Genomic DNA, 24240 nt, shown 5'->3' on the forward strand with positions numbered 1-24240 from the left:
TATTTAAATTCTCCGTAAAAATAAACGATATTTTATCGTTTGTTTTTCTGGGAATGCATTATAGTTTTCTTGTATTGTTTCTTAGTACCTACCTAATTATAATGTTTTTGAAATGATTCCAGTTTTAGTGGATTAGGAGCATAATCTATATATGTATATAAAACTCAAAGGTGACTGATATAGTGATCTATCAATGCGCAGCCCAGACCACTGGACGTATCAGGCTGAAATTTGGCATGCAGGTAGATGTTAGGACGTAGGCATCCGCTAAGAAAGGATTTCTTGAAATTCTTGCGGAAACGGGGAAAAACGGGGATGCACGTACAAAGTCGTGGGCGGAAGCTAGTATATTATAAGTTTAAAACCTTTAATCGGTTGGGCCAAACCAGTCAGTCATCGTTGCTATTTATTATGTGTTGAAAATTTTACGGTTATTATTTTGATTACTTTTACGACTCCCGCCAATTAAATCTATTATCTACTATCTATTACCAATGTCATTCTTGTGATTTCTGTAACATTTTTGTTAGTGTACACAACCTTCAACTTGGTAGTCTTTAAATAGTCCGCAAAAATAATCATCTTTTTGCGGATTACGTATTTAAAGAGAGGAGAACATATTTTTACGGTCGAGTAGGCTTGATTAATAATAACTATTTTGTTACATTGACTGAAGTCCTTGGTTAAATAAAAAATGTTTATTTTTTCTAGGTGTTGAAATAATATTCCTGAATTTCCATAAACCCAATTTTTTATATAATTCTGAACGTTAATATTTCTAAATTGGCAATTCATGTGTTGACGTTATTAATCATTGTTTACAAAAATAGCGTTTGTTGCTACTCTTAATTTCATTATGATTCGTACTTCAATGGGAGCAATGGGGGAGAGAGCTAGATAAGAAAAACATTGCATTTTACTTTTGTTAAAATACTTTATTTGTGAAACGTAGATAAAATCGATACAAGTAATTAAAACTCTTACGGGTAACTTATATTTTTTACATAATGAAACTGCGAAAATTGTCTTGCATTAAATTAGTAATTTAACGTTTGCACGTGTCTCCCCACAACTTTCGTTGTACCAGTACCAGTACTTACATCAACAGTCTCATTCACACACTTCATGTTAATTTTATTTATTAATTAAACATAAAAAATAATTTTAATTGATCGATATATAAACTTTAATAACAATAAATTGACGTTGTTTACAATATATTATAAATTTTTGAAAACGTGGCGCACCAATAAGTCGGGCTTAGACGTCCGAAACTTTTTGTCAAAGTTAAGTACATAATTATACAACATCTCATTTATATTAATTTATGTTTACTTTAAAAATATATTTAAGAATAAAAGAGATTTCACTTTCTCTTTAAAGAGAAGAAAATAGTAACACTTGCGTAAACAATTTAAACAAAACAATAAATAAACTTTGTGAATTCTTATGCTATATGAAGGCTAAACAATCTGATTTTATAATTATTTACAAATATATAACGTAAATACATATATAAATAATTTTCTTTTGGGTAACTTTAATGTGCGTTATCGTTTACAAATATATCGAAAACGTTTATTTAATATTTTGTAAAATACTTTCCCCCGTTTAAACGAAACAGCAAACGCCTACAATATGCAGGCTAATCAAAGCGATCTGTTCCTTAAATCCTACCGACGGGACACCAACAATTCACTCACACGTGGTTGCTTGTTGCGATCTAAAAGGTGGGGGCTTATTTGCACTTCGATATAGAATTTTGTCGTACATAACACACAAACACATTTTCAATTAACACTTGCAAACCGAAGTTCCTTAATTATTAAAGGAATAGTTTTCTTTGCGTTTCTTACATTATATGTTTGTATAAAAATGTTTTATACAAGGATCGCATTAAATGTTATTTGATTGAAATATAGTACAAGAAGGTATAATTGAGTGGCATTATTGTGATGTATAAAGGCGCGGGTGCGCCACTCGCCGACGCTACGTGAGCAGCTTGAAGAACATTATCCCTAATGAGATGTTAATAAATAGCACTAAGATCACTAATTGCTGCCGCGAGAACCAGTCCTGAAAGTAAGAAATAATTATTTTAATAACAGGTGTCAGCTAAATAAATACAAATAATTTTCAAGATTACAAAAAAGTTACAAAAGAAGTCAGAGTCTGTAAACAACTTATTAGATGTTTACAAGAATTAAAGTTAAGGGCAATAAACCCCAAGAAAAAGATGAAAATATACAAATCAAGTAAGTTCCAATTCAACATTACCTTGACTTGTGGACTGACTAAATACAGAAGAGGGTTAGCCCTCAGTTTTTCGGATTCCTCGTGCATTCGGCGCACCTCCTCGCGTCGCGCGGACCCCAGCGCAGAGACCTCCTCCCGCGACATGCCGCCGCCGTCGGGCATCCGCGGCATCCCTGCTACGTCGGGCAGAGACTTCTTACGCTGCAGCGTTTGTGGCGTGCTAAGCATCTGAAATCAATTCAGATAATATCAAGCAAAAAATGCCTAAGTGCCCTTTTACAGAATCTTATATCGACCGATTGAGGATAGTGATTCAGAAATTAATTAAGCCTCAGCGGCATGATAACGTGTAGTGATTGATTGGATTGAGTCATTTAATTTTGATACCTCAACGGGAGGAACGTTAATCCAGCTCTCACTAGCACGCCGGGCGAGAATCGCCGGCGAGCACATGAGATCTTCATCTTCTTCTTCCTCCACGTACCACATGTTTTAATCGACCTCCACTGTCACTTGATTAGATTTTATTCTAATTGTATAATGGGCGAAAAGTTTATTAAATTCGCGCGACTATTATATTGTTGATTTTTAATTGAACCATATTGTCGATAACCTTAATTTTATGACCCTAATAACAAACACTTAATGGTTTTTGTTTATTTTATCAAATATTCGGAATTTCCTATTTATATCTAGCAAGGAGGTGATGCGCGGAAAGCGGCTACGAATGACTGTCTCAAATTAGAAATAGAACGGGCTGGCGAGCTCCCGCCGCCCACCGCCTACTGAGCCAAACGTAACGTAGGTACAACATACATGCATTAAATGTTCCTATTCATCACTTTCACGACTTGCATTATACTGTACGATATTCATTTAAATGATACTTATTAAATTACATCATTTCAATGCTAATAACATGTATTAAATGTCGTCGTGATATTACTTCAGTACGGTATTTTTAATGGTGTTTTTTAACCTTTTGTACAAATGCCAAATGCTTTTAGTTAGTGCGGCTATTACATTAGATGAAATTAAATTTGTCACATTTAGTTTCAGGCCAGAATTAGACTAATTCTAATGAACATTTTGTTAGTCTTTCTTTTTAGTAATAGACAGGTTGCATAATATGTACAAATTACACAATAGTTAAAAAACAATCTATCATTATTTTTCTGATATAAATTCATCTACACATACTCATATTCATCTACACATACTCTGAGTATTGATGATTAAGATGAATTTAGTAATAATCCTCAATTTAGAAATATTTCAGAATACGTGTATGAAGTAAAAATCTAAAAACTAAAAATTATAACATGAGACATTGTACAATTAATAGAAATTATAGTTAACATATTATCGGTTATGGCTGATTAATTGATCTATATACGTATAATGTATATATAAAAATGAAACCCGTTCCGCGTTGTCACGTCATCACGAGTGAACGGGTGGACCGAATTTTTTTTTTATTATATTCCGTATTTTTATAATACGAAGGTGGTTCTTATGTAGAGAAAACATAAATATGTACCACGGGCGAAGCCGGGGCGGACCGCTAGTAATTAATATAAATGGCTTCACTGTATGACGATTTAGTACTAAGAAAAATAATTTAAAACATAAATAATAAAAAATATCTCTCACCTTACGACCTCCGCCACCGCCGCCGCCTCCTCCCATTGGTGCAGGCGGTGGAGGTGTTGGGTTTTGAGTAACATACAAGCTCTCCGTACGTTTTGGTTGATATGGAGAGGGTGAAATTTCTTGTCCGAGTGTTCGCTTCCGCAATAAATTATCATCAAAGGGCTGGCTTTCTCGAGATGGCGCGCGGGAGATGGATCCCCGGCCAGAGGCTAAATGTCCATTGCCCGCTGGGGTCGCCGCACGGGAAGGAGGGCGTGATGATGACGTCGGTTGTGGTGCTATTGAGCCAGATCTTGAACCACTACTTGGAACTGCAGCCTCTACAGACGGTTGTCTAGAACGTCTTCCGTACCTGTCTACACTTGAATCTCTACTTGGCGGTCTTTTATAGTGATCAAAATAATCAATAGATGGTCGACTTGTGTTTTGCCTAGCAACTCCTTCACCATTCATTACATCTTGATCGGTAGGAGCCTGTCGATATTGTTGTTGGTCTATATTTTGTTGGCGATATAATTGTTGGTCAGGAGCTTGCCTATAGTTTTGTTGATCTGGTCCCTGTCTATAACCTTGTTGGTCAATCGGTTGCCTGTACATTTGTGAATCTTGCTGTCTATAACCATGTTGATCTGTGTTTTGCATTTGCCTGTCCGATAACGGTCCTTCTGAATGAACGGTACCTGTTCGTAACTCATTTCTGCCATACGCCGCTGTACCGCCGTCCACGTACGCATTTCCTTGAGGATCATGTCTCGGTTGAGCTAGAATACTTTGGCGACGTGGTATTCCTGGCCCAGTATTCCATTCTTGTGGAGGCATTCGTTGGTTACCTGATGGCCGAGTCGCTGAAGACAAACGTCTGTCTTGGTTAATGTATTGTTGATTGCTTTGATCGATGTTTTGTTGCTGTTGTAAACGATAGGTAGCAGCTTGGGTAAGTGGAGATGAACTATACATACTTGTCGGCTCGCCTGTATATTGTTTTTGACTATCTATTCCTGTATTTTGTACATTACTAGACGTGGCCCACGTGTCTTGTGAGGGGTTATAGTAGGAGTCATAACTAGTTCCTATATTTCTCTCATCTGGGTTATAAGCGGTATTGTTTGCAAGTCTTGGATCGACTGATTGTCCCGGTTTTGTGTATTGCGCAGACGGTCTTCTAGAGGAAATCGCGTTTGGAATTTTATTCATTTGAGGAAGTTGTGTATGTGTCGGAGGGATGTGATTTGGAATGCTCTTTCCGTCCAAGATCTTTTCAGATTCTTGTACTGGGGGTGCCGTTACATGTGACTCATAGGGCTTTTGCCTATATCTTTCTCTTAAACCTATTCTGTCAAATCCAGGATGCTTGAAATCAGGAGCAAACTGCTTAGCAGTAGCTTGTGCTATATCACAGTCTTCTTTGGCTTGGTCTGCCGCTTCATCGGCTTGCTCGGCTTTCCCCCGGGCTGTTGCTGTCCTAAAATAAAAAAAATACATCAAAGATCTAGGAAAAATCATAACGAAAATAGTTAAAAAAATGATTTATTGGTTCATAGTTCATAAAATTAATATATTATGCCTTTAGTTGCTAATGATCATTATTTAAAAAAAATAATTAAAATTTATTGAATACAGTTTTATAAAATTAAACATTTTTGGGACTTCCAATTTATTTATTTACTAGAGGTCCGCCCCGGCTTCGCCCGTGGTACATATTTCGCAATAAAAGGTAGCCTATGTCCTTTCTCGGGTATCAAAATATCTCCATACCAAATTTCATGCAAATTGGTTCAGTAGTTTAGGCGTGATTGAGTAACAGACAGACAGACAGAGTTACTTTCGTATTTATAATATTAGTATGGATTTAGAACCAAAGTGGTTTATATAATTCAATGCAATAATGTGCATGTTACCTGGAAATAGCGATATCAGCTTTTTGCAATGCAATCTTAGATGCCCGCTGCGCTGCATTTACTGCTGAGTCAATTCGTTCTCGAAATTTAGCTGAACGCATGAGGAACATATGTTTGCGTTTCTGGCTGGTTATGAGGACATTATTTTTATATTTTCCCTCTTCCCTTGTCCCATCTCTGAATGTTGTTACACCATAACCATACTTTCTATTCGAAAACCATTCACCCTCGTATCGAAGACCATCACTGCGTTCACTTATGCCAAAACCAGTGCGTTTATCATTTTTCCATTCCCCCATATATGTTTCCGTTACACCGGCATCTATGTGTTCATCCTGAAAAATATTTTATGAATACAAAACATATTTGATAACTATTACCCTACTTTAATACACATAAAGCTTGAGCATACAGAGCTATTATTGAAATTTAACAAGAGAAGTTTCGATCATTCAAAAGAATTTTAGGAAACTTGTTTATTGGTGTTATGATTATATACTGTATCACACATATATTGCATTTTCTTAAGCTTAAAACGATTTTTGACAAACCTCGACTATGAAGCTAGTATTGGAGTTGGTATGCATAGAGACGCGAGTGGTGGCTGAATGCGTGCTCTCGACTGACGACACCCAGGATGAGGCCGAGCCCCCCGAGCCTCCAGACCGCACCGAAGCTGTGCCCCGCGGGTCCAGGTCGCCAGCGCTGCGCTCTCTGCGAAACCTCTGTGGACAACGAAGTAATATTTATGTGTATTAGTTCATAATATCAACGGTAAATATGGTCACTTGTTTTTATGATATCTGAGCGTTTATAGTATACTTTTTTATCTGTCGCTTAGAAGTTAGTAACGTGTTCTATCTTTGTATATTATGCTCTTTGTGTTTGAAAATTCACTATTTTTTATTAAGAAGGAATCAAAATATTCTAGCTTATTTTGCATAATGCAGCTTATTTGTGGCTCTTACATTGAATAGTCCTTTTTTCGTTTTTTCACCCAACGAGCCCCTTCTTCTCGACGGCTCGTCGGAATTGGTTCTAAGTACGAAGCCGCCCCTCGCTTCGTCCATGCGGTTGTTCCGCCTGTCGGACGGGTCGGGGACGCCGGTCGCGTCCGCCAAGGACGACATGGAGCCGCGGTGCTCGCGCGCGCCGCCGCGGTAGTGCGACGCGAGGCCGAACGGCGCGGACGTCCTGACGCCGTACCCGTGCCGGAGGCCTCGCATCCATTGTCCTTGATATGTTCCTGCGTTATATATTGTATTAGAAAATGATATAAAAACGCAGAACCTTCCTTTGGGAAGTTGGTTGAAAATAATGTAATTTCGTTCATGCACATTAGCAATGTTTTAGTACACGTGGTTAATGGTTTATGGTCTGGATTAGAACATTTGGAAAACTAATCCACTCCAAGCCAATTACTTTACGCATGGCTTATGAAGGTTACAATCAGTGTTATGTTTATTTTCATATCATAGTTTACCTATACCTATGTGTTTAATTCTCTATTATGTCCAGATGAAATAGGCTTTGACGATAAAAAAGATTGATCATGCATAAAAATCACTTTGATATTGTCAGTTGTAAAGAAATAAGAGATATAACTTGAATAGTGTAAAAGCTTTACAGTCACAGTAAAACTATCTTAGTATATAAATTATCCCTCAGCGAGATCATTATTCCAATCGACGGGATGATAAATTCAAGGCTAGGCTATGGAGGTCGTTTCAATATTAATTATTAGTCAGCCTGTATTATGTACCTATATAATATATATGCAAAACACTATCGTACTATTCATAGGAGCGATTTCTATTTTACTAACTGCGGAATTTTTTCAGGTGAAGCAATATAAAAAAGGCAATGAAAAAAATTCGAACCTGAAAAGCTTCGTAAGCTGCAACGCGTCAACTCATTTTTGTTACAAGCTTTTATTTAACGTGCAACGTATCACACTTATTGTTTAAGTAAATTGTAAGAAATTTCATTGTAAATCAAATTAAGATACGAATACGACCGTTTTTTCTCGTTGTTTATTTATTTAATTTGGTTACATTAGGTAAAATTAATTATGCAAGTGATATCTAAGGTTTCTGATAAAAAATTGCAACAGAGCATATTATGGCGAATTAAATTTGAAAGTTATAATATAAACCGTGCATATTGCCTTAATTCCGGAATAAATAAAGTCTCTCCGAGTGCTTTTAATAGACCCTAAAAACCTGTAAAGAATTTAGAAGGACAAATGAGCATAGAGTTGCAACTACGCACTATAGGCATATACAATTTTGTCTATACATTTTGTTTGTTTTGCATGCTTACATTTAGCGGGAAAGATTAAACGGATTTCTTGATCTTTTGTTATAGCATGAAACAAGCCGTCGATAAGCTTATGTACCGTTGCGGCGCGCAAAGCAGGCGTGCCCATGCTAATTTTAACCGATGAGGGCCGCAGATGGCGGGGCGTGCAGGGCCAACTCACTGAAGCCATTTACGTGTAAAAAACAGCTGAAAAATGCTTATTGAATTTCCCCATCAGAAGCTATGTTAAACATACAGCTGTTGCTCAACACTTGTATCCATAAATCAAGATCATTCCCCTCCTAATAATCCGCCGTTTCAGACTAACATTTTAAAATCGGCTATCATATTCAGCAAAAGAATTTGGATTATTAACTAACGTTAATAATCCAAATTCTTTAACCTTCTGAAAATACTTCCCACATGATTAATTTTGGCTTTATAATTAGCTTATTTAAATCGTATTCGTGAATTTATGAATGACGAATCTTAATGTGGTCGTGACTCAACGGCAAGCGTCGAAAATTATGTGACGTTATCGTAGTGTATCGTACCTATCCAAAATTTATATACCAACTTACAAAATTACTAAATTCGTAAATAATCTAGAATATATAGATCTGCTATATAATGAAACTTAAACAATTTGTTTTAATGCTGTTTTTATACAAGAATCCACCTGTTGTTTTAAATATAAATAGTTACACCGTTTTTAAAACTCTCCTATACCACAATATATTTGCGAGATTTTAACAACCTATTTTATTCTTATTTTTATAATGTAAGTATAAACGTGAACGTACCTATATAACATTTTATTATTTTACTCATAGGAATGTGTGGGCATGCATTGTATAAGCGTTTGGGGTTTTCTTTTTAGTTCACATACTCATTATGTAGGTCATTGGGTGATATTCATGTGTGTGCTATTATTAAGCTGTCGAGAGAAGCGTACCAGGCGGATTTAAGGCATGTATGGGGAAATTAGTTTGCCGCTATAAAACAAGATAACGACCGGTAGACCGAGCTTTTATGAATCGTTCCAAACGATGACTAATTTATGAAAACATGTCCGGCATAAAACGTAAGCTACATTTTTTCAATAACTGCTTACAGACACAAACGTGTCAAAAGATGAGTCAAAATTATTTTTAATCACAACAAATATAGTAGAGATAATTTTGTACATTTGTTATAATAAAGTAATACATTGTAGGTACTTTAACAATAGAGTTTGTGTTTCTAGCTGATCTTTTGTATCGCTAATTCGTTGCCAATCCGTTTTTAATTGTTATGATTAAAAATCCAAAGATTACACAACACAAGTACGTCACAGTCATGTAAACTGAGGTATTTTTGTCGGCATTCAAATGATTTGGCAATGAGATTGTGTACTGACCGCCATCGGCGTACGTCTCTGAGCCGTATCCGTCTTGCAGTCCGTTGGCCCAGGTGCCCTCGTACTTGGCATTGCTGGTGGTGCTCTGGCGGACCCCGTAGCGGCCCTTGTAGCCTTGCGTCCACTCGCCGCGGTACAGCCAGCGGTCACGTGTTTCCACGCCCAGTCCGTGTCGCTTGCCGTTCTGCCATTGTCCCTCGAACGAGCTCCCGCTGAAAAACGAGGACAACAATTAGTACAGCGTAGCCAAATTTCATTGTATAAAAATAAAAACAGTGTTTATCCTTGTTGCGTGTATTTGAAATACGGTTTAGTTGGTTTTTACCAAAGTCATATTTTAATTCTTCTTATGACGCGGACGTGATAATTTTTAATTTTTATCTGAATTTATCTCCTCTAGGCACATTATTATGCAATGTTATTTTTACCGCCATTTTGATCCATTTCTACAAATCAGACAAAAAAAACTGTTCTATTGATATCTCTACAAAAGTACTAAGTATTTAGGTTTTCTCACAGGGTTTTCTATTAGGTACTTAAGAGAAACTAGACTTCAATTACCCATAACCCACTGTCAGTGTCTGTCAACAAGCACTTGACTAAATAATAGACTCCCGACTGGCATGCCAACAATGCATAGAGATATTAAACTTTCCCGAGCAGAGAGTTTTATGCAAATTACTATCATTTAATCATCCAGTGCTCCCTGGAGTGAAATGTAACGCTGTAACGACTCCGTTAATATACTCTACATATCTAGAGAACATGGCTTCACTATCACAACCAAATTCTTATTATCTTATAACTTATTGATGCTTTCTTTACTATTAGACTAGAGTAGATAATTTTTGAAACAAAAAAAAATCGCAGTCGGATGAAACCCATTAGAAAAGGAGGGGAATATGATAAAAATGTAAGGAAAAATAAATTACGGTCAATCCGAGTTCGGGAAGTGGGAGGGGGGAGCTTTTAAGAGAAAAAAATGGTCTCTCTCGATTTCCGACAAAACTACAAGTCCTACGGAAAAAAGTTCAATGGCAAAGTTGTTGGTAATAAAAGGATCTACAACTTTTGTATTCACAATTTTTTCACATAACCTCAAAATTTAGGTGAAAAATTCAAAAAACCAAGTTTTTGGTTTTTTATTTTTATCTACTTCAAAATTTATTGCTTTTCTACGAAATTTGGTGAAAACTTACTTTATTATGTCCCAAATACACTGTAATTTATTTGATTGAATATATTTATTTTTTCGCCTTATTTTGAATTAATACCAAAAAAACAACCTAATTTTCAATCGAAAAGTCACCCGTCAAAATATCAGCTTTTTTCAAAAACTTGGGGTGCCTTTTATTTATTGAAATCTCTACTTTCATATGGTGTAAAAAAAATAAACACCACCATAGTAAATGTTCTCAGGAAATGCATACAAACAGTGTGAAAATTAGCTTTTACTAAATCAGGCACACTTCTCGAACTACCTGAAATGTTTATATCGACATCATTTTGCTTTTGAATATGCTGTAAAATATTAAACTTAGAACAGATAATTATTTTTCTTTTGAAATATTACCGAAAAGCCGATACAAGAGAAGATATAGAGTTCGAGAAGTGTGCCTGATTTATAAAAAGCTCATTATCACACTGTTTGTATGCATTTCCTGAGAACATTTACTATGGTGGTGTTTATTTTTTTTACACCATATGAAAGTAGAGATTTCAATGAATAAAAGGCACTCCAAGTTTTTGAAAAAAGCTGATATTTTGACGGGTGACTTTTCGATTGAAAATTAGGTTGTTTTTTTGGTATTAATTCAAAATAAGGCGAAAAAATAAATATTTTCAATCAAATAAATTACAGTGTATTTGAGACATAATAAAGTAAGTTTTCACCAAGTTTCGTAAAAAAGCAATAAATTTTGAAGTAGATAAAAATAGAAAACCAAAAACTTGGTTTTTTGAATTTTTCACCTAAATTTTGAGGTTATGTGAAAAAATTGTGAATAAAAAAGTTATAGATCCTTTTATTACCTACAACTTTGCCATTGAACTTTTTTCCGTAGGACTTGTAGTTTTGTCGGAAATCGAGAGAGACCATTTTTTTCTCTTAAAAGCTCCCCCCTCCCACTTCCCGAACTCGGATTGACCGTAATTTATTTTTCCTTACATATTTATCATATTCCCCTCTTTTTCTAATGGGTTTCATCCGACTGCGATTTTTTTTATCTTTTCATTATTTTTAAAGGCTTCTACCCCAGTCTATATGTATTTCTGTACTTTTTGAAATTTCCTAATATGAGACTAAAATAGGACAAAATCCTGGCCAAATGTAATAAGCTTAATTGATTAATCTTTAGTTTTGTTTATTGGTTCAACTGAAGCTCTTTTAAAAACATCAAAGCCTAATATGACAATTATTCAGTACCTTAGGAAACTTCCGTTAGGAAAATAACAAATGAAGAAGAACCGATAAATCGATATTTAAGTTAAAAACAAGAACAATGAAGTACTGGATTAGTTTTGTTTTGTGTTGTATTTAAGTACAAAACTTCATACTTTTAGCTAGCCTATTTTAATTAGATGAATAATTGTGTGAAGATTTATAAATTGTACTAGCGATCTGCCCCGGCTTCGCCCGTGGTACCTACATGTTTAAACCACGTTTAAACTATCCTATCTAATACATTATCTTACATAAGATGTTTTACCCATTGTGTTTATTTAGAAACAAATTATCGAGGTACGCCTTACATTTAAGATCCCTTTAGTCGAGGCTATGCTTCCAAAAAGCAAAATAATTTCTAGACTTACTTTTTTAGTGTGGAAATTTTTAAAAACTTATTAGAATAATTAACACTCTTATGCTCATGTGCTTGTACCACAGCTATTAGACATTAGTGTCACTACAAAAATTTAACATCCATAAAATCTGTATTACAGCAAGCTGCATGGAACTATGTAAGAAATACTGTGTCTATAGCTCGGAGGTGTGCTCTATCATGCCATCTTCGCCGATAACAATAGATATACGAATCAATACCTGTTGTTGTGAGGTTTCCACTAAACATAATACCATTTATTCGTAAGAAAATATAGGTATATTTCAGCAGTTTGAAATTAAAAACTCACTCAATGAAAGCCACTATGTAATGCGCTAGTAACGTACTTACCTACGATATACATCATAGTTAGATGCCGAGTTAAAGCACGAAAAAAATAATTACGTCTATAGCTTGCAGGAGCCACAGGAATTTGGTAAAAAAGTAAGTGGTACTGACAATGTCTCTTGAAATGAAAACTTATAAGTTATAACTTGAAACTACAGTACGTACCTATTCAACTTGGAAACATAACAACAGCTTACCTATTGGTTTAACGAACCCATAAGCTTTTCTCTATCTAAAAATTGCAAGTTTTCATTTCATAAACACAAGAATTTTCACAAAATACTGACAGACTTTAATCATAAAGTCGGTTAAAAATAGTAAATACTACCTGAAAAAAAAAAACAAAAGTTCTGTCCGTTTTATTTGTACGGTATATAATATCGAGGTACACATTTAGGTACACCGATTGCAACAATATGGAGTGTGATCACTCCACGTGTAGTAAATAGTTTTGCAAATGCTACCATTAAATCAAAAACCGAAACATATGGAACATAAAATTAACATAGGCAAACAATTAAAGACAGAACTAACAAATTATACATAATATTTCGTCTACGAGACGAAGGCGAGTGGACTCATTAAGTCCTCCTAAGGTACAGAAGTCTTTGCCATAATTCCTTTACCAAATTTTATTTTCAAAATTCATATGAAATACATAGGCAACATTTATTGCAATACTCGTTATGATCATGTATATTTTACTTCAGGCTCATTTCACGATTTGGCCAATTGAGTTTTTACCAACAGCACAAACGAAGAATATATATAAAAACAAAAATCTACAGGAAACATTCGCATATATCTTATTTATCAGCATTAGTTTCCAACGACTAAAGAGCGCTTCGCTCCACTACGGGTATATGTACTCGTATAAGTTATACGGTATAACCTATGTGAACGCCTACGTTGGAAGTCTACGCGGCGGAACATTCAGTTAAAATACATTTATATAACTACCTACTGCATTTTTAAACGACTCTCAAGCCGTATGCAATTATTTTATATGGGTTAATATTACTTAACCTATAATTTCTTGACTAGTATTTGAATGAAATAAATAATAATTCGTTTGTGTTTTTAGTCTATAAGTTGGAAAATGAATTACATATATATAAAACCGTTTGCAGCTACGGCTCAATTTATGATAGGTACTTTGATTCTTAGCCTCTTGATAAGAATCTACTTTCTTACATATAGTGAACTAGCTTCCGCCCACGACTTTGTACGTGCATCCCCATTTTTCCCCGTGCCCGCAAGAATTTCGGGAAATCCTTTCTTAGCGGATGCCTACGTCCTAACATCTACCTGCATGCCAAATTTCAGCCCGATACGTCCAGTGGTTTGGGCTGTGCGTTGATAGATCACTATATCAGTCACCTTTGAGTTTTATATATATAGATAAATAAAAATTATGTATTTCAAAATGTGGGTTTTATATAATTAATTACTTTTCTACGAAACACTTTTAATGATGTAAATTGTATAGCACTAAGCAGCTCTACATAATATTTGCGAGTAGTATAAAGACACGAAGCCGTCTACGAGTAACCAGTTCATAAAAAGTCTCATGTAGACCATAATTAAGTACTTAACATTTAGAAATGTTACTGGACTAAGCTAAGGATTTTTATTTATTTGAAACATCTACCTTCTACGTGTTTTTCAGTGATTAATATGATAGATAAATGGAGAAAACCATGAAGTTAATATAAAGACACAGCACACAGGTAATTAGTAAAATCTACAATTCCTTGGAGCATTTAAAATACAATACTTCTAAAGTCAACTTAACCAATAACAAGATGCAGTGTCATGTAGCACAACATACATATATTGATATATTGGTATGGGTCAAAACTGTTTTCCAACGTCATACGTGATTATGAAATATAACTATGTTGAGAGGTACCTACTTGTGTGATACATACCTATACTAGTAACGAAGAAAATAAAACGAAGAACGTGAAAGTTTCGATAAATTCAAACAACGTAAGATGTACGTCTATAGCGAGCAATACTAAAATTCCTTTCAGATTTTATTAGTTACGGTAAGATAATGGATTGGTCTGTTCCATACGCGAATATGAACAACTCAAGCTTAACCTCTATTTATATCACGCGAGTTGTAGGTACATCAGCGCTCCGTAACGTAATATTGCAAGTTTAACCGACAAAGCTCTAATAAACAATGACCTTGAACGTAAACTAGGGCGGTGTCACCTATTCCTTAATTATTCACCCTTGTTTATTATGTTAATGTATTCTCGCTACCTCCTCACTATCGACGTCATAAACAAGCTGCCCACAAAAAAAATATGAATAAATGTTTTAAAGTGGTAGTCGAATAAAACTTGTAGGTGTAATTCTCGGAATTATCAAGGAATCATGTTTTTATTTTAGTTTTTTTTTATATGTCTTAAGTCTTTAGTCTTTATAATTTGAAGTTATCATATTATGAATATTTACTATAAATGGATGAAAAAATCTCTTGTTTACATCGAGATAGAATGTACTACGTACTAGAGAGGCGATCGCTACTACACTCTCTTTAACACGAGCTAGAGGTAAGAATCACAAGTCTCTTTAGTCTGTGTCGGACTGTGCCCCCCGCTTGCCGCGTCAACACGTGTTATTGCTCTGTTCAAAATGCCTTCGTGTTTGCTTAGATATTGTTTTAACAGTTCCCATAATACAAACAAAGCCCGAGGAGTGACTTTTCACCAGTAAGTTTCCTTATTATGAGTAAGTCATGCATTTTACTAATATTGTTATCATTTTGCGAAAAATCACCACGCGTTCTGCGTTTCGCGCCATTTTTCATAGACTAACAGCACAGACGTGACACTATCGATGAGTCTGTTAAAAAAATGTAACTGGATTTTTTTAACTATGTATATACAATATCTACTAGGAAAGATTACCGTGGTGTAGTACCTAAATATTTATACTTTTACCCGACTACGCAAAGTAAAACGGTAGGTTATATTAAGTAATATTTATTTATTTACCTATTTTTATTTATTAAAAAAAGCCTAATCAATAGTTGTTCCAATAGGATTTATAAATTATTATGCACAACAATTACAAATAAACACAACATTCACAGAAACTAATACAGTAAAAGTTCCTTAATCGCGCTTCCTTTATTCGTGTTTTTACTATTCGCGGATTAAAAAAATGCGACCCAATTTCTATATTCACGACTAAAAATTTTTTTTATTCGCGGATTTAATAAGTACATACATAATAATAAAATTATTCCAATAGGTATCTTACCCAATATCCTTGTCAAATGGACTAATAAGAAAGTAAAATAGATCTTATAACAAGTTTGCCTAAAGTACATAATATTATGTTCTTAAATGATATCGCCGAGGCCTTTGACACAAGCCGCCTTTGTCGCAAGCCACCTCTGCAGCGATTGATGTTTTTGAGAATGTAAATAAACAGAATGGAAGCAACCTTATAACTCAATAAATAAAGTATATTTTTAAATGTAGTTCCGTTTATAGTAAAGTTACAAAAATTGTGATCGAGTAAGGGGGCGTCCATAAATTACGTGAGGTGTTTTTTAAAATTTTCTGCACCTCCCTCCCCCCCTGGTGAGATGTCGTGAGAATTTATTCAACCCCTCCCCCATCCTCGAATCTCGCGTGAGATTTTTCAAAATGTGAGTTTCTTATACGTAAACGCCATCAACATTGAATCATCGTATCCATTTAAATTACATCATGAAGCAAAAACTGATAAAACTATTGATTACTACACAAAACGACAAAAGCTTAATAAATTGATATTATTTAAAGGAAATTAAAATACATAGTTTAATATAAAATCCTCGTTTTATTAATTCCCTAGTATCAGTACCACCAGATTGTACCGAGTAAACAGATTGCACAATGTGTCGCATCTGCACGCATTGCTTAATCTTTGAACTTGAAGCCACGCCTCGCTCGTTCCACACGTACCCCACCACATCGGCCGCGCGCAATGTTTTTGTTTGGAATAACCCCTCTAGTAATATATCTCGATGCTTGTTTATATAAAATATCATTTGTTAAAACTATATAGAGTAATCTATAAATCCCGTACCTTTAATGTTAAAGGGCGCTACGTAGGGCGGATTTTAAAAATGTATGTGAACATATGAAACACGTGTATTTTATTTGGAAGCGTTAGAAGCATTGACTTCTACATATGCCCTATAGGTAAGAAAACAAAGTTGTACTTATTATTTTCAACAATACTACATTCTACAACTCGTTACAGAATGCTACAGAGCAGCGTCGACCGCCCACGCCTATGACGCCCCAACGTTTGTCACGAAAATGACAATGAGTTTAGCTATGGGTAGATTCAGAAGTATTTTCGTGACATTATCGTGATTCGTGGTGATTCCAAACACTTAATATTCACTTATCGCCACGATACTAATGTGTGATAATGAATAAACAAGCTTATTCGACGTTTTACGTAACAAAAATCATATAGGTATGTACATACATACACATTCACCTCGATAACAATTAATTGAATCTATTAAAAATGTTGGATTAATAAACAGCGTACCTACTATTTTAATATAGCTAATTGGAGGCTTAGCTCTGTCGTAGGAAGTTTCCCGTAGTTTTGATAGAGTATCAAAACAGGCGTTACTCATAATTGTTTCAAATAACTGTTCGGATCGTTCGCGGAATTCCAGTCAGCTTGGTATTTTAGGACGATTGCGTAGAATCGTAATCGTAGTGAATGAATGAATTAATCTAATATAAGTATATGATTAATTATTATGTATGTGGTGATTACAGATTGCTTTTGTTATCAAGAAACAAGATCTTAAAAGTCAAAGACATCAATTAATTTTTCCTGATAATCACATTTCGATCGTGTAAAATCAGAAAGAATATTGTGAGTCACAACTAATTACAACCTAGTTGCCCTGCCAATGCACCTAGACAATATTTGGCACTTGTGCTGGTTACTGGCTAAGAAAATGTTAAAAAGTATTAAAGAAAAATAGACTGTGATATAAACGGTTTTAGTTTGTAGGTTAACCGAGATTCATAAAATAAAAATGGGCCAATTGTCGTTTTATCAACATAAAAGTAACTTATTAAATTTATGATGCCGCCTCCTATAAAATTCATTGTTGTTCTGAGAAATTATCTGCTTCTGAATCTGTCCACATTGGTCTATTCAACGACATATTACGTAAAAGTAATTACCTACGTATATTTTGTCTTCATAGCTGTTGTCATTGATCAGAGAACTTGAACATAAACAAAAAATAAATTCGCTATAAAATTGATGACTGGTCAATACCTACGCAAGTTGATTTAGATATGAAACTAGTATGATTACCTAGCTTTTAAATAGGTAATAACTTTAGAATCTATAATATAGTCATACTTCTAAATCTCAATTAATATCAAGTAAGTAGTCCGCGGTACCCAAAGGTTGCTCTATTTCGCGCAAATAGCACACACGTTGATTAACTAACTCTAAGACATCAAATTTGTGTTATTATTATAAATTATATTACTCCTAATATTAGCCGATAAAGTTGTTTAATCTTTGCGGAGAACTTCCCTAAATAAATGACTCAACGTGATGTATGAATTGCGTCTGCATAATACAACATTAATGTTAGTACAAATACGAAATTTCATGTTATAAATTTATGAAAGGATTTCAAACTCATTAATTTTATTTCGTATTTCATTAAAAAACATTATATACGCCCGTAAATACCTAAAAAGAATAGAAGTAAACATCCGTAAAGAGATCTCCTCACACAAAAAGAGACGCGAGCTTTTTTTAAACAAACATATAGTTACAACGTCTATTTAACTACAATAAGCACACTGAAGGTCTATATAGCTACCAACAAAGTTTTTAATTTTAAATTTTTATAATGTGTAAAATATTGGAACTTATTAAAACCTACAGGAAAAATCAGATAAGATCTACCTACTACATGTAGAGGAACAAAAGTTTATTTTTCAACAGGCCAGCGATTGTCAAGTAGCTAAACTTTACCTAAGGCTTACAGTTGGAACCAAATAGGTCAAGATGGCATGTAAGAGGCATCCATTACACTTGGAGCTTGGTTTACTAACTAGAAGTCATTGTGACGATGTGTAGTAGTTACTTAGGCGACGGTTGGGACCTATGTATAACTTTTGACCTGATTTTCACTCCCCATACATATTTTTTTATGTCAATAAATCAAAGTCTAACTAACTAGTTACATTTATAAAAAATCTGTAGCTGTAATATTTTTTGTCATAATATTACGATTTTTTTATTGTTTATACCCTGGGACCGACTTGGTTTAATGCTCTAAGGCCTAAGCTAAGGGACCGACCGTAAGACCGCGTTCAATATAAGGAACTACGTGGTACCTACGTGGTTTTTTAGAATATTAAAAAAATAAGTGACGGATTTAAATAACAATTAAATTTCGCTTAACTGTTATTATTAGGTACATAATATTATGTACGAGGAGGAACTTCTGTAGTTGTAACTACATTTCAGTAAAACTCTATGTAGAGCATGTGATGTCTTAATTTCTTATTATCTTAGCGAGTATGAGTTATATTTATGTATTTTGTCATTGTTTCAGTATGTAGAATAAATATCAACAAATAACTAGTTATACGCAATCCATACTAATATTATAAATGCGAAAGTAACTCTGTCTGTCTGTCTGTTACTCAATCACGCCTTAACTACTGAACCAATTTGCATGAAATTTGATAAAGAGATATTTTGATACCCGAGAAAGGACATAGGCTACTTTTTACCCCGGGACATAGGATAGGTTTTATCCCGGAAATCCCACGGGAACGGGAACTATGCGGGTTTTTCTTTGACTGCGCGGGCGAAGCTGCGGGTGGAAAGCTAGTATTTCATAAGTAATTATAACTAACATCCATTTACGTTTGACGTTTTAGACATTTGCAGCTCTTGTTAAACCTAAATTGATCCGGGTTTAAAACATAAAAAATACTCAGGCACAAACGACAAACTTTCAAGTTCATGCAAACAAACTTGAACTCTATTAATAAATAGATAACATAAAGATTTATCAATCCACCCAATTCTAGTTCTATCCTAAAAAAAGCGAAACTGTATATTTTATTTTTAATAATAATTGAATAGCTACTGTTGTTAATAAATAGATACCTATCAACTATCTTTGATCAAATACCGATTTGAATCTAATGAATATACAAAAAAAGAATCATTAAACTTGCCAGAAGCAATTGCACTTAGTGGACCTTCGGGGTCAGGGGAGCATAGGTAAAGGTCAGCAAATTAATGAAACAAAGTACCTACCTATGTAAATATATAATTAAAATGATCGTTGAGTAAAATATTACAGAATATATACCTAACGCAAACAAAGGAGCTTTTGCTGCAAATTCAACATAATACTTAAACTACCTATCTAAGTTATTTGTTCACACACTCTCTCTTATTGCACGCCTCATAAGCGAAGCGTTGAGGTGGGTACCTACTACTGTCACTTCGCGCAAAACATCTGATTTTTCAAACTTAAAATGTCTTTATGTATCATACATTGCACTTGTAAGATAATACATACACACACATATTAAGAAAAAACACTATTTTTAACATTCATGATATTTTTGATGTCATTTTTGTTATTTAAACTAGTTAAAAAACAGTTTAAAAAAGTTCTGTCTTGGACGTCCGTGTGTCTGTATGTGCGGAGGATTTTCTTGTTAACACGATAGCGACCGAAATACTTTACTAATCGAGTCTTTTTTTTTCTCTTACGCTTGAGTATGCTCAGGAATAGAACCCTTTCATTTTTCAGGGTCTGATTCGATGTGGTTTAATTGTTATTTAATAAACAAAAATAATAATTAATAAATAATTATTAAAAAAAATTATGAGGCGTGCACTTTTGGATTTTCCAAATTATTTTAGTTTATAGACGCATTATATTATAATCTATACTAATATTATAAAGAGGAAAGGTTTGTAATTATGTATATGTATGTATAGTTTTCACGCATAAACTACTGGACCGATTTCAAAAATTCTTTCACCATTAGAAAGATGCATCTTCACTGAATATAGGCTATACTGCATTTTCAAAAAAATTAGAGATCCTTACAAAAAATGCAATAATGTAACCCAAGGTGTAAAAAATTCCTTAATAAAAATTCTGTAATCGCGTGCGCTGCGGAAACTATTGAAGATGAGAACAAAAAAATGTTCTAAGGTATTATAGAATGGATCAATATCTACAAGAAAGTCCGCGATACCATATGTCCATCTTCAGTAGTTATGTTACTACAACAACTTTTTTACGTTTTCAAAGTATCTAAATAGAAGTGCCGCGTTGTCACGGCATCACGTGTGAACAGGTGGACTGATTTCGATAATACTTTTTTTATTATATTCCTTGAAGTATGAGGATGGTTCTTATGTAGAGAAAACGTAAATATGTACCACGGTCGAAGCCGGGGCTGACCGCTAGTTTTAAATATAATACAATACAAAAGTAGGTAATAGAAAAGAAGAGGCGCCATTCATAACCCGCCTGTTTTCGGCGTACCGCGACCATGGTGACGCCTGACAGCTCGGCCGCCAGTGATGCCTTTATTTGAATTGAATATTATTTTAGGGAAAATGTAGAAAATAAGGCTAACAAAAACAAGATAACTTCTTATTTTGTTCTTGTCTAAACTAACACGTCTTGTGTAGCAAAATTTGAAATACATAGATGCCTATCTGGTGAAGGTGTCTCTACATATCAAAACGTGGTGTTTTGATCTTATGTAGACTAGTAGAGTTTGCTACATGCAAACCTAAGTACCTAAACATTATTATTCTTGTTGTCATCGCTTAATATACTGAACCTGAAGTAGTCAGTAATCAGTATATTATACTTCTCTCATTACGATTCCACGCCACTAATAGATAGGTAGATAATTTATTTAATTATTTTATTCCAATTGTACTGTGTAGAAGTAGTTCTATATAATTAATTAATTTAGATATAACCTTTAAGAGTATGGTTTAAAACTTACGCTATATGTTCAATGTTTTAATATTAAAATGTACCTTATTTTCTATAATTTTGTTCTTCCTATACATTTTAAGGGCGCGACATACGTATACGTGATTAAAAAACAAGAAAAAAAACAGGAAACTCATAACTGATAGGATGATTGTAAGTGGAGGGTATATATCTATACTAATATACCGCGCGGAGCAGCTAGTACCGTATAAAAATGTTATTCATATAGAGGCATACAGCTCATCACATATCAACCACACGTCCTGTGTTAGGCATTATAGTGGTTGTTATTTGATAAGTAGTTAGAATCTTATGTTTGCCTCAATATATTATGTAGGTATTGGGTTAGACTTCATTACATTTGAATAGATGGTACTCTTGAGGACTCAAAACACAAAATTGGTACCTAGTGAATATGATCACGATGTTCCAGCAAAACAAAATACAGGCCGAGGCATTTGCATGTACGTAGATATATTAGAGTGCTTAAGAAATTACAGAGAGCTCTAAGAGATAATATCTATATTATAATTTATATTTATCAGAATCCAACTAAATTAGTATCGAGTAATTAATTATATTAAAAATTTTCATAAGTATATAATTGAGACAAGAGTAAATGAATAAAAACAAATACATAATTAATGTGTCTAGTGTGGTTAAAATTATTATAATAGTTGTGGTTAATGGTTTAACGTATACATAGTAGGTACAAAATATAAACAATGTTACTGAAATTCCGAAGAGCAATTTTTTTATAATTTTCAGGCAATTTTTGTGGATAGAGCCACCGGTCAATGACGGTCGTTGCAATTTTGGCACTATTTAATTTACATAAAGAAAAAGCGTTTATGTAGGTATGGTCCTAGTAGGCAATGTTATAGATTATTTTTTTCGATAAAGCCCTAATGGGGCATAATTTTTTGTTGATTGATTTTATGTAAAAAAATGAAATGATTTATTATCGATACTATACTATAAGTAAGGGAAAGCACACAATGTCGCGGGTTCTCTATTTTGATGGAGCAACGACCCGGCGAATGTGGGTTATACGGGAGCAGCCGTCCGCCGAGATTAATAGGAAAGCCTGGCACAGCAACGCATTCTGCCAGAGCCACATACTGTTTGATGTGTGTATATCTCATCTCATAATATAATACAGACAACCATTTATTGAAACTCAGATAAAAGCACACATTAGGTATTGATGAGTAGCCCCGTTTCAATGATTTATGGTTCGGATGTGTATAAACGTTAAGTGTAACATAGAGATCTGAGTTTATAAATAAAATGTAATGATTAGTTTTTTACATCGGTTATTGGAAAGAAAAAATGCACTACATATTGTCTTTATTCAGGGAGCTAGAGTTTTCTTATTTTAAATTGAACATCTGCACTACATTAGCCCCAATTACATTTTATAAAATCGCGTTTTGCTTCCTCTCATAAAACATTGGCATCTAATAGATCTGTTTACTACTATTATAATAGGTCAATTGATACGAGGTCCCGGACAATTTTGTGCCTACGGATAGTGTTATCAGTATCTTATCATTATCAAGCGCTACTGATCGATATGTAGATAGATATAGTTTCTCAACTGACTGAAGCATTAGGCACTTTCACCGCTGTTACACGCGTTTTCTAGCGAAACACCGAACTCAATTATTAATAGCGGACTATTTTTGGAGCGGCTTCGGACGCGGATTTCGGGCATGTGCGAGTCCCGGGCTGAGACACTATCTCACCTGGGCCAGGTGTAGACGCCGGATACTTCGAATCCGAAATGCCAGGAGCCGGCATACGCTCCTTGTCCTTTTGGTCCAGTACACACACCGTGGCCGTGAGCCTTGCCGTCTTCCCAACCACCACAATACGTGCCACCATCGTCGAAGTCGAATCGGCCACCGTTGAGGCCACGCTGCGGGGGGTTTCCGCTAGCGGCGTGCGCGGTGTCGGCTAGCTCGCTCGGCTGCATCACGCGAAACCGTGGTGGCGCGGAGGGGAGGGCCTCCCGCGCGCGCCCTCCGCCGAGCTCGCGGTATAAATAAACATCAGCTGGGCATGTCGCGCCGTGGCGCGCCGCCGAGTGAACACCACGGCGGTCCTGCGCGAGGAGTACTGCCGCCGCTGAGCAGCGCCCGCCCGCGCCTCGCCCCGCCCGCCCAGCGCACTGCGCAATCCACACGCTTCACAATACACTCACTTCTGTATTCTCTACTAATCACACTCTATTGACTTCATTACAATACATTGCTTTTAGTCCACTATAAAGCGCCTGCAGAGTGCAGTTAATAAATAATACCTACAAGTACCTTTCAAGTCGAAATAATCTTTAGTTTAGTGGATTTTCTGAAAGCTATCCTTAAGACTAAGTACCTTTACCGTAGTTATCTTTACGTAATAAAAAACATAGACGCTGGTTGTACAATATTATCAAATTTATTACCTTTAGATTAACTATATTTTGTTGTATTGGTAGTTTTTAATTTAATTAATCAGTAA

The 24240-nt window shown here is 34.9% G+C and overlaps 1 protein-coding gene and 1 long non-coding RNA gene across 3 annotated transcripts in view; one reads left to right on the forward strand and one right to left on the reverse strand.

Moving 5' to 3' along the window:
* LOC149490427 (uncharacterized) overlaps positions 1-24240 on the forward strand; it is a 129939-nt gene that overhangs the window by 41070 nt on the left and 64629 nt on the right. The window lies entirely within an intron of this gene.
* jp (junctophilin) lies at positions 915-24203 on the reverse strand. 2 transcript variants are annotated; one of them, XM_089704110.1, is made up of 8 exons: positions 23484-24203; positions 9508-9719; positions 6776-7053; positions 6359-6532; positions 5808-6142; positions 3910-5371; positions 2278-2484; positions 915-2076 (listed from the first exon to the last, which is right to left on the reverse strand). In XM_089704110.1, exons 1-8 carry the CDS (start codon positions 23711-23713, stop codon positions 1990-1992), a joined length of 2985 nt encoding a protein of 994 aa, XP_089560236.1. In that variant the 5' UTR covers positions 23714-24203; the 3' UTR covers positions 915-1989. The 2 variants fall into 2 exon arrangements, with proteins under 2 accessions (XP_089560236.1, XP_089560243.1); XM_089704117.1 differs by lacking the exons at positions 3910-5371; positions 5808-6142; positions 6359-6532; ... (1 more) ...; positions 9508-9719; positions 23484-24203 and adding an exon at positions 2644-3044.

This window comes from Colias philodice, chromosome 2 (assembly GCF_061535455.1).
Source record: "Colias philodice isolate Cphi_HAF_F1 chromosome 2, ilColPhil1 Martin Lab GWU primary, whole genome shotgun sequence".
Classification (NCBI taxonomy): Eukaryota; Metazoa; Arthropoda; class Insecta; order Lepidoptera; family Pieridae; genus Colias; species Colias philodice.

Bases quoted from the DNA above. Each gene is read 5' to 3' on its own strand.
- jp (XM_089704110.1), bottom strand. From the start codon at position 23,713: ATGCAGCCGAGCGAGCTAGCCGACACCGCGCACGCCGCTAGCGGAAAC. The intron at 9,720-23,483 runs GTGAGATAGTGT...CTCGTTTTTCAG, and splicing joins GGCGTCTACACCTGGCCCAG to CGGGAGCTCGTTCGAGGGAC. The intron at 2,077-2,277 runs GTAATGTTGAAT...TCTTACTTTCAG, and splicing joins TAGTCAGTCCACAAGTCAAG to GACTGGTTCTCGCGGCAGCA.